At 58.3% G+C, this 11,202-nt stretch overlaps 1 protein-coding gene and 1 pseudogene across 2 annotated transcripts in view; both read right to left on the bottom strand.

Annotated features, from left to right (window-relative positions):
• Positions 1 to 1,255: 1,255 nt before the first annotated feature.
• On the bottom strand, positions 1,256 to 6,710 carry LOC108390692 (NUT family member 2G-like; annotated as a pseudogene).
• ZFP62 (ZFP62 zinc finger protein) overlaps positions 6,574 to 11,202 on the bottom strand; it is a 41,106-nt gene continuing 36,477 nt past the window's right edge. Inside the window, exons 3-6 of one of the 2 annotated variants that reach the window (XM_073222121.1) lie at positions 11,104 to 11,192; positions 10,384 to 10,965; positions 8,091 to 8,808; positions 6,574 to 6,711 (exon numbers count right to left, since the gene is read on the bottom strand). In XM_073222121.1, the coding sequence (XP_073078222.1) occupies positions 6,657 to 6,711; positions 8,091 to 8,808; positions 10,384 to 10,399 (789 nt within the window). In that variant the 5' untranslated portion in view covers positions 10,400 to 10,965; positions 11,104 to 11,192 and the 3' untranslated portion in view covers positions 6,574 to 6,656. Of the gene's footprint in view, positions 6,712 to 7,108; positions 7,249 to 8,090; positions 8,809 to 10,383; positions 10,966 to 11,103; positions 11,193 to 11,202 lie in introns of those variants that run through there. The other variant, XM_073222120.1, reaches the window with a different exon arrangement.

The raw sequence follows: 11,202 nt of genomic DNA, 5'->3' as shown, positions 1-11,202 counted from the left end.
GGGCCAGGCCACCTGTGGGTCCCGATGGAGCAGGGCCCCACTGGGGGAGACTCGGCCTCAGGACCCACAGGGCCAGGAGGGAATCAGAACTTAGAACATGGAGAAGCAGTGTTGGCCAGGAGGGAGGCAGGGCCTCCACCTTCAGCTCCTGTCCCTTATTCTGTGCTCATCTCCCTCTTGCGAGCCAGGTTGGCCACGCTGTGCCATGCGGTCTGCGTCACCATCCCAGAAGGGCCAAGGAGGACCCCACCTGGATCCCCATTCCCCCAGCCCTGGGTGCAGACCTCAGCCCGGGGCCCCTGCAGCCCTCATGTGCTTGTGTGTGTCAGTTGCGGTGCCTTAGTAGGAACACACTCAAAACCAAAGCAACATCCACACCTATTCACAGAGGGTCCGGCCCTGGGGGGAGGCGATGGGACAGCAGTGTGGGCATCATTGAAACGCAAAGGCCCAGAGGCCAGCCTCTCAGGCCACAACTACATGGGGCCTCCTACGTCAGTGGACACGACGCTTCTGCACAGAAATCCCCCAGGGAGACAAGGTGAACCCCGCCCAATATCCTTTCTGAGTGCCCCGATTCTCCTCCCAGCCCGATGCCCTCTCTGTACTCACTGAGGTAAGAGGGACTGTCCACCAGCCCACACATTTCATGCTCCCACCGAGGTCAGAGGATGGGCCTTCTACGTCGGTTGTGGAGCCTGTCCTCTCATGACATGCCTTTCCTCTCTGCTCAACCCCCAAGGAGACCCTGATGCCTGAGCATCCCCCAGTGCCCCAGCCCACTTCAGTGAGAAAGGGAGGGCCCCCTCTAGACAAAGGCTGTCTGCAGGCTCTGTCCAGAAAGTGGGCTGGTGCTGCAGAGGGCACAGGGCCAAAGCAGCTGCCATCTTTAGACGTTTAGGGTCCTGTGATGACGCTGTGTCCTGGGGACTCCCAGAAGTGGTCTCCAGAGGAGCAAGGGTGGGATGGGGGGGTTATGGGGGCAGTGGGCTCTCGGGAGCTATCTGGAGAATGCACATGAATGTGGAGGGGGAACGGGACATCACCTTGAGTCCTGGAGCCCGGGACCTTCTTGCTTTTGGCACCCCTTCCCATGGAGAAGCCCAGATGCCACTAGGGGCCGAGACCCAGAACATTTCCTAACAAAACAGGCTTTATTTGCATTTACATACAATGCCTGAGTGGGCTGAACACCCACCCACTGCCCCACACCTTTCCCACCATCCTCTTATCCCACCCCCCCAACCAGCCACCCCTAGGGGACCCGCCCTCCCGCCTCTCCCACCCCACCCAACCCCCGTCCCACAGCAGCCAGGATCAGGACTGGGATGTGGAGGAGCCCGAAGCTGCCCTGGAGGGCCGACTCCTCCCTACTGGCTGCAGTGCTGCTTCCTACCCTTCCCTGTGACAAAAGGGACCCCCTTCTCTTCTGGGGCTGTGAAGGGTGGCCCAGCCCCAGAGCCAAGGCTGGTACCTCAGCGACCCCAAGGCTGGCCCCTGGCAGGGGTGTCCTCTCAGCAGGGGCTTGGCCTGCACACGGGGCCCGACTGCTGGCCTTGCCAGCTGGAGGGCCAGCGGGGCTGAGGCCCGGCTTCTGGGGAGAGAGGGCCTGGGGTACTCCAGGGTGGAGGAGGTCTGAGCCTGGAGCAGGACTCTGGGGCAGTCCCCGGGATGGCAGCGTGTGCTGAGAGGACAGGAGGAAGGCCAGGCTGGGGACCTCCTCCTCATCCTCACTGGGCCTTCCCATGGGCCCCAGGGTCTCCCGAGCAAAACAGATCTCTCCCGGAGCAGTGGCGAGCCTGGACCCCAGGCTGGGGGAAGTGCGGCACCGAGCCTGGGGGGCAGGGGGCCACCAGGCAGCCTTCAGGGGAGGGGGCTCCTGGTGTCCTGGAGAGGCAGCAAAGGCTTTGGGCCTGGGCACGCCAGCATCTGCTAGGCTGTGCGCCTGGTGCTGCCCACAATCAGCCTCTGGTGGGCAAGCTTGGTCGCTGACCCCGAGCTGGGAGCCATGGCCGTGACTCTGGGGATCCTGGCCAGCCTCAGACACAGAAGGCCTTGGGTCCAGTCGGGGTGTGCCGTGACTTGGGGGGGGCCTGCACACCCTCCTCCTGCTTCAGTTCCAGGAGTTGCTTCTGCTCCAGCTGTGAGGAGGGAGGGCACCATGAGGCGGCCTGAGAGGGGGAGGAGGTGCCATGCCAACGACAGCCACTGCGGCTCTCCTGCCAACCTCACCCTCCAGCTTGGTGCCCCGGCCTGCGTCCTCCCTCTCCTCCCCGGCTCCCCATCCTCTCCCTGCCATCCTCCTGCCCGGCCCCCACCCTCAGAGAGGCCCTCCCTGCCACTCCTGCCATGCAATGCAGGGGGACAGTCAGCCAGGAATCCTGTCCTGGGGTCCCCTGCCCTGCTTACCCGGGTTGCCCCTTCTCTGGGCTCATCTGTTTCCTTCCCTTTCCCAGCTCACCTGTGCCAAGGACAGTCCTTCCTCCTGCTCCAGCTCCTCAGCGAGGGCCAAGAGATCCAGCTGGGGTTCTGGGGAGGGCAACTCTGCCAGGAAGCATGGGTGCAGCACTGCGTCCACCTGGCACAGGAGGAGGAGGCTGTGAGCATCCTTGGAGGGAATCCCCTGCGCACCCAGAGGACCCGGAGGGTGAGGGAAAAGCAGAGACCAGCCCCATCCTCCACAACAAGGGGGTGTTGGAAAGGCATGGTCATGGTCCCCGACCACAGGCACACGTGCACATGCACAGCACATACACATGTATATATGTGCATGCCACACACCCCACATGAGACATGCACACAAACATATGCACACCCACACCCACACAAGTATATATACAGGTACCTATGTGCACACATGCACGCACAAGCATGCACACAAACACCCCGCACACACCTGGCTCACCTGCATTATCCCTGTACAACACGCAGACACACACACATATTTACACACCTACATGTGCACATCCACCATCACACACACACCAGAGCTCAGAAATAAGAAACAAACTTAATCCCAGCTGCCTGGGCACCACCCAGACCTGGATGGTGGGAGTGCCACTCCCCAAAATCTTGTGGCACCTGGGCCAGGGTCGGCCCACCTTGGTGAGAAAGTCTTCCTGGGAACAAAGCTCATCCATCAGTGTGGCTCAGGAGACCTGGGTCCAGGTAGGCGCCCTCCTCTCCCTGTGGTTGCTCGGAGCTCTCCTCTCCCCATTCTCCACTGGGCACACGCTCAGCTGGGAAGCCAGGCCCCAGCAGCCCCTCCATGAACTCCAGGTTCTGCTCCAGCTTGGGAGGGATCTCCATCGGTGCCTCGGTGCGTGGGCTCTGCTGGCATCGCTGTGGTTGGGTGGTGGCAGGCTGGGCCCTGGCGTCGGCCTTCTTGGGGATGCATGCTGAGGAGGGTGCAGGGAAGGAGTGTGGGTGGCCGGGCCACACCTCGCCAGCACCAAGAGTGCTCAGGGAAGACCGAGCTCGGGGACATTCCCATGGGGGGTGAGGGCCAGCTGGTCCACAGGCACCAAAGTGAGGGAGGGTCACAGGGCCTCCAAGGGCTTCATGCTGGGGAAGGAGGCCCGCCCTCCTCCCAGCCCCCAGCCCCTTCCAGCACCCTGTGTGGGTCTCTGATCAGGGCAGAGGGGGGTGGCCATGTACTAAACCTGGCCCATTCCCATCAGGACCGGTGTGTGGTCCCCAACATGGCCTTCCAAGGCTCCCACTGCCTCTGGCCTTTGGCTCGGGGGGAACATGGTGGCATACCTCGCTTCTGGCCCCGCTCTGGGGCTGAGGGCACCTGAGGACCAGGCCTGAGGGGTGCTGGAGGAGACATGCCCTGTGCTGCCTTCATCCACTGTGCATTCTGACATTGCCTCGCCTCCTCGGCCTCAAACTCCATGAACCTGGGGCAAGGGAGGCACGGCCCCTTGAGGAGGAGGCCCCCTGGGCCCAGGAAGGGAAGCAGCCAATGGAGGGGTCAGATGGCAAGGGCATGGGGTGTCATGGCCTTGGCCATGGTGGGAGGCAGGCTGCCTGGGGGTGCCTGATCCCATGCAGAGCCCCAGGGCCAGAGTCTGAACCCCCCAATGCCTTGAGACCTTCATGTCTAGACAGAAAAGGTCAGGGTCAGGCCAGGTAGGGCCCTGGGGCAGAGGGACAGAGTAGCCAGCCTCCCAAGGTACAGGGGTGTCGTGACCCTTCAGGGACCGAAGCAACACACCCAAGGTCTTGATTCTTCTCTAGGCTTTATTGTCTAATCTCTCACGGCAGTTACAGCAGTTGTCGGGAAGCTCTTCTCCCTCCCGGGGGGGCTCCCTTATATTCTTCAGTCACCCAACCAATCCGGGACAGTATCATGCGTGACCTTTAAGTGGATAGGTGTCACGCGCCACTCTAAGCGGGCAGCACGAGCTGTGCACGGGTACGGAAGTCTGCTGGGCCAATCCCCAACAGGGAAGAGGGGAAAGGGAAGCAGGCACCATCTTTAGGGCATTGTCCAGTTAGAGTGGGGCTCAGTCTCGGCCGTAGGCCGGGCCCCCACATCTCCCCCTTTATTGTTTTATAACCAAAGGGCTGTCGGGATCATGCCTGTCTTAGGTCGTCCAGAGTCTGCGGCATTCTTACCCGTCCTCAGGCAACAGACAGCTTAGGTCTGTGCCCTGTCTTAGGTTGATATGCGCAGCTCCCGATCTTACCCGTCCTTGACTACTGATCCAGCATATACTCTAGGGGAGATGCCTTCCTCTAGCGCTGCCATGGCCTGCAACAGGACCTTCCGTTCTCCCTGTTGCTGTTTTTGTATGGAACAGACTTTCCTCCCAAGCACGAGGAGGCCCACAATTAGCAATATTCCTATGACACCTACACCTGACCAGGCTTTGGTGGCGTTTAACATCTTGCCTAACTGTCTGAACAAGTTGGCAGCTTTAGAATAATTATGAAAAGGAATACCAGTACACCCCCGTATAAGAATGGATGCAGCCCACAGACAAAACCTCCCCCAAGAGGTCCAATTGTTCTTGAAGAAGGTTCATGCGTTGGTTGACCAAGGCCATCCCATTCTTAAAATGGTCATTGATGACGTTCTGTGCTGTCATTGCCGAGGCAGTGGCCTGGGACAGCCCATTCAGTGTCTCTGCCGTAGGAATGGTGATAGTCAGCGCGGCGGTGGCTGCAGCTGCAGCTCAGCTCCGCCGTCGCCTGCTGTAGGATCCACGGCAGGAGCAGAAGCAGTGCGATCATCTTGTACCTCTGCTCTGGGGTTTTCCACTCTGCGTATCAGACGTTCAGGCACCCAAATGGGGTTCTGCTGGTCCTGTGGAAAAACACAAACCAAGCCTCGGGTCCAGATTATCACTGGGTCCGGGCCTTTCCATGTTCCTTCCAACACATCCTTCCACAAAACTTTAGGCATGTGTTTTGGATTGGATTGTTGGCTGTGCCGCTCTGCTGCACTGCGGCCATTTTTGTCCAGTGTTCTAAAATCTTCTCCTATTCCCCCTTTTTGTTTATATAAGGCATTCTTGAGGGTGAGGTGGGTGCGTTCCACCATACCCTGACCCTGAGGGTTGTCTCTAGCTCCCTGCTGCTCTCATGACACAAAAGGATGTCATCCATATAATGATAGATGATTATCAGGGGAAACTGTTTCCTGACAGTTTGTAAAGTTTCTTTACATACACATGGTGGGGCTATTAGCCATGCCCTGTGGCAATAAACCTTTGACAGTCTCTGGGGTGAAGCGGGATGGAGAAGAAACAGTCTTTGATACTTTTTCCTAATTACAAAAATAGGTATGTTCCATGGCGAGGTAGAGGGCTGGAGGTGACCAGCTGCTATCTGTTCTTGTACTAAAGTGTGGGCTGCTTCCTTCTTTTCTTTAGTGAGGGACCACTGAGGTACCCACATGGGCCTTTTTGACTGCCATGTCCTCATCAGATGGCAGTCCCTGTTCAGATCCCCCTTCTGATGCCTTTGCGAAGGCACGCTCTTCTCGTACTTCCTCTAATATTTCCTCCCCCTCTTGGATGGCCTCTCAGCAGCTTGGCTTCTGTCCCTTCAGGCAATTTTTTACTCGACCCCAAATAGGGATTGTCCCTGGTGGAAGGGGCTCCCTCTTGTCTGCCCAGCGTAGGTCATCCCCCAGCCTGTCCCATAAAGGGCTGGTGATTTTTCCTTCATCTAAGAACCATGGGGCATGATTCTCTATAGTGTTCAGGAATGCCCTGGCAGTCTTCGTTTTCAAAGGGGGTCCATTAGCTCTAAGGAGCGCTTTCAGAGGTTCCTAGAGGCCTCCATCCCCATCCTCTCTCTAAAGGGGCAAGTATCCTAGTTATGATTTAGATGGACTACGTCACTAATTCCGCGAACCTTTTGATTTCGTCGCCACTCTGCGAACCTTTTGATTTCGTCGCCGCTCTGTGAACCTTCACTGGCGCCTCCTCATTCCATATATTATAATAAACAATGTCACAAACACTAACAGGACACACACACTACACATAAACACCCACCGCAACTGCCTGCCGTCTGCCCTGCCACGTATACTTTCAGTTTACTCGCCGATGCACTCACCCTCCTCGGTTCCCTCTCCCGGTCTGGCCAGCCGACCAAACGGCGTCCAGCGACGTTCATCAGCAGGCACCAGGGTCAGCGGATCAGGTCGCAACGAGGTTTAGCGATTCCCAGGTTTCGGCACCACTTGTCGCGACCCTTCAGGGACCGAAGCAACACGCCCAAGGTCTTGATTCTTCTCTAGGCTTTATTGTCTAATCTCTCATGGAGGTTACAGCAGTTGTCGGGAAGCTCTTCTCCCTCCCGACGGGCTCCCTTATATTCTTCAGTCACCCAACCAATCCGGGACAGTATCATGTGTGACCTTTAAGCGGATAGGTGTCACGCGCCACTCTAAGCGGGCAGCACGAGCTGTGCACGGGTACGGAAGTCTGCTGGGGCAATCCCCAACAGGGAAGAGGGGAAAGGGAAGCAGGTGCCATCTTTAGGGCATTGTCCAGCTAGAGTGGGGCTCAGCTTCGACCATAGGCTGGGCCCCCACAGGGGGGCATGCTTCCAGAGGGATGCAGGTCTTCATCCAGCCCTTGGCCCAGGGCCCTGATTCACTTTCCCACCATCTCATAGTAGATCCTGCGCTCAGACTTGCTTAGACACTGCCACTCCTGCACGCCCCACCACAGGCCCTCCTCCAGCATAATGGTGGTCTTCAGGCAGGCCAGGATCCGAAGCACTGGGCTGTAATGCACCCACTGGGGTCAGTCACCATCTGCAGCCTGGAACCTGCCCGCACCATCCCACACCGTGGAGCCCGCATCCCCAACACAGAGGACTAAGCCCATGAGGGGACCAGCAGGGTCTGGGCAGCACAGGCCAGCCTTTCCAGCCACTGTGGTCACCACCTGACTCCACAAGCCTCCACCATGGACTGTGGCTGCCCATGTCCTCACACTGCAGCTGATCACTGTGGCCTGGAGAGTGGGGCTGCTCCTCAAATTGGCCCTTTCTGGCTAACAACGACAGGCATCAAATGGGTGAGCACAGGCCATGCCATCGGACACCCTGCCTACATGGCCCAAGGCGTGTGCTCTGCAGGGCTCTGAATGCAGTGGAGTGGCCAGTCAGGAGGGGCCCGGCCATGGTGGGGCTGCCCTGCTCTGGGCTCTGAGTGTGCCGACCCCCCCGGACCAGTACCCCCTACCTCTCCTGGCTTGGACCCTGCACCCAGGAGGGCAGCTGGGCAGAGAGCTGTCTCCTGGGCCCTGGGGTCCCCTGCCTCCCTGATGGGATGTGCAGGCATCATCCCCTCAGCCAAGTGTTAAAAGGGGACAGAGCACAGCGAGTGTGGTCTCCAACCCTGGGCCTGCCGGCCAGGGGTCTCACTGTGAGCCCACAGCGAGCCTGTGGTGAGCATTGCAGCCAGTGGCCAGCTGGCTCACAGGGGCCGCCTGCAAGATGCGGCCTAATGGATGTCACCACCACAAGTGACCATCTCCCAACAACAAGCCTGGTCAGAGCAAGGACGACACCACCCTTGATCCAGGGCAGGCACCATGGTTTCCCCGTCTGAAGGCACTCACATGAGGAAGCAGGACAGTGCCTCCGCATCGGGACTCCAGAGCAGGTGCCTGCGGGCCAGGGGCTTGTAGTGCTGCCAGCGCCAGAACTTTTCGTACATGCTGGTGCAGTGGCAGGTGTTCCCGGACGAGGCGGTGGGCTGCGAGCAGGCCAGGCTGCTGTTCCTAGCAGCCCCAGGTAGATGAGGCCTGGCCATTGCTGGGAGCTCGCCAGAGGCCAGCTGGGCACCTGGCACTACAGCTTGAGGTGGACGGTGCAGGGACCAGCCTCCATCACTAGCCTGGGTGCTCTTGGCAGAAGGGGTGGGCAGGATGGGCTTCAGTGCAGAGACCATGAAAAACTGGGGCACAGGACACACAGCACCCCCACAGAGGGCCCCAAGAGTGCTTCCATGGAGAGGGGCCTGAATCACAACAAAGGTCTGAGCCTGGGGGGCCTGCATGGGCCTCTGTTTTGGCCTGACTTGCACAGTGATGTTGCAGGCCCCAGGCCAGCCTGGGCCACAGCTGGCCTGTTCTGCCACCAATGGCATGCTGGGGAAAGCCAGCAGCACCAGGGTGCTTCCTGGAAGCAACACTGGGCCCAGGAGGTTCGGTGGGTGCTGCTGCCAGGGGGCCCAGTGTGGGGGGCCGGGGACAGGAGGGGCTGAGGGCAGCATTGTGAAAGATGACGCAAAGGTGCCAAGGTTCATGGTCCCCTGCGGGCCCAGCACTGGATACACTGTCAAGACAGGAGAGGTGCTGAGAGAATCTGTCCTGGGAAGGGTGCTCGGCACTCAGGGGCTGGTCTGCTGGTGGAACCGGACAGGGCACAGCTGTCTACAGGGGACAGTCAGGCCCCGACCAGCTGAGACCATTCCCCTGGAAATGTCTGCCCCACCTGGGCCCCCGGCCCACTCTACCAAGAAGAGACCTCCCAGCAGGTGCTGCGTTTGTGCCACCTGGCCCTGGCCTCATGGCTCTCTCCACACAAGACTTGCAGACACCTGCCTGCATGGACGACCCCAACCACAGCCTGTAAGCCGCAGGGCATTCATCCCAGGTATGGTCCAGGGCATGGGGCCTTGAGAACCGGCAGTGTCAAAACACCAGGGCCCACGCCCCTCTGCTTTGCGGTGCCCATGCCCACTTAAATCCCTCTCTTTCTTGCCTGACACAGCACACCAATGCAATTGAAAGGTCCCTCTGCACAGGAAAGGCCCCAGGACCCTGACATAACCCATCCAGAACCACCCACAACACACCCTTAACACAGGCCAGGGGCCCTGCCACCACTCAGGAGCTCCATTCCCGAGAGGGTCACTGGGGGAATTCTCGTGTGCCCTGAATTCCGTCACTTGACAGCCAGTGTGGCTGCAGAGCCTGGAAAAGGGCTGGGAATGGAGAGCAGTGGGCAGTCAGGGGAGGATCCCTCTGCTTTGGAAAGGAATCAGCATGTATAGATGTTCCACGGGACAAGCAACCATACTCTACATCCACTGTCATCCCTGGGTTAGTGACTCGCACACAAGCAAACACCTCATCTCAAAGGTGAAAGGCAAAGCTCAAGTTCATGAGACACTGGACAGGAGGAAGTGGCTCTGCAGAACTGAGTCTCCTCACAGGGAGAAGGATTCAGGATGAATCAGGACCCCAAGCCCTATCCTGCTGGCATCACCTGGCTGCCCTGTCCCCATTGAGCCCAACAACAGCCCACTGCCCAGAGGAGAGGAGCTCTGGCTGGAGGGAGGGTTGGAGGTCTGGGCTTCAGCAGTTAGGGGACACTGTGGCCTTCCTGGTGGAGAGGACATGTGCCTGCAGACTTGGCCACAGATTGGGCCCCTGGACAATTTTCTGGCTCAGACCAAGTCTCTCTACCTCTCCTAGTGCACTGTGGGGTCTGGTAAAGTCCAGTTCAGATCTCTTGGGAGGATATCGTGGGGCCAGCCCTGTGCCCATGAGGAGGACTCAGGACTGGGCTTTCCTGGAATCCCCCCAAACCACCACCAGAACCTCCCCAAATGCAGGGCCCACAGCTTGAGTTTCTAGAAAGCAGCAGTGTGTGGGCGGCAGTCCCTTCTCCCTGCTCAGGGCACTTCCCATGTGTCACCTGACCCACCTCCAGAAGCCACCTCCGCAGGGCTTCCTAAGGTTTCCAGAGGCCCTCCCCCACCCCCCAGGTGACATACCCTAGGGCCCAGAGCTCTCTCCTCCCTTGATGGTCTAACCACTGTGCTGGGATAACAGTCACATTTGAATCCCAGGGACCAGTGGGTGGTGGCCCCTGAAACACTCCCACCCAGCCTTCAGGCCTTACCTCCTCCTGAAGTCATCCCCACAGGCTGAGATCCGACCGCAGCCACTTGGCCATTCCAGATGGAGAACCAAGGCCAGGATGAGAAAGCAGCCTCCTCCACCAACTGCTCAGGATCCCACTCAGGGAGGGCAAGTTTGAATGTAAACAGGCCTAGGATGTAGGGGCCCAAGACACTCTGCAGTGGGGGAGACGCAGAGGGCAGGAGGGCTTGGGGCAGTAGGGAGGGGGAAACATTCCATGGGCACACTAGCAGGTGGGCAAGAGCACAGGTGCTTTTCCAGCTTACAGCACCACACCCTCAGTGGGTGCCTCTCTTCGCTGCTTACAAATTATTTTTTGGTCTCACAGGACCAAGGTCCTAGCTGATGTTCCCTGCTACTTTCATTCTGTGTCCATCAACCTAGTTCCCACCTTACCTTCCTACTCTTCTATATTTTCCTTCCCACTCCTTTAAGTTTTAAAAATGAGATAGATCATTAGTCAATTTTGTTTGTATGAATATTTACAAAAAGGTGCCTTTTCATTAATCCTTAAAGCAACCTTGTGAGTTGGTTCTTTTCCCTCATGTTGCAGATGGGGAGACTATAAATAGGAAGAGAAATAAATAAAAAATTATTGCATTCACTGGAATATTGGCCCTAAGTTTTGCATCCAAGAGAGGAGGAACTTTTCCTACCCTCCTCCAGGACTTCCCGTTATCGAGATCTTAAAGGACATTACCTCAAAACAGTCATGGTTAACATGGTGGGAGCTTGATCCTCACCAACTCTTCCTGCATTGATCTCCAGCACCTGTATTGCCAAGAAAGCCTGGCAGGAA

The sequence above is a fragment of the Manis javanica genome, chromosome 14 (assembly GCF_040802235.1).
Source record: "Manis javanica isolate MJ-LG chromosome 14, MJ_LKY, whole genome shotgun sequence".
NCBI lineage: Eukaryota > Metazoa > Chordata > Mammalia > Pholidota > Manidae > Manis > Manis javanica.
This window is presented reverse-complemented; position numbering and strand designations above follow the sequence as displayed.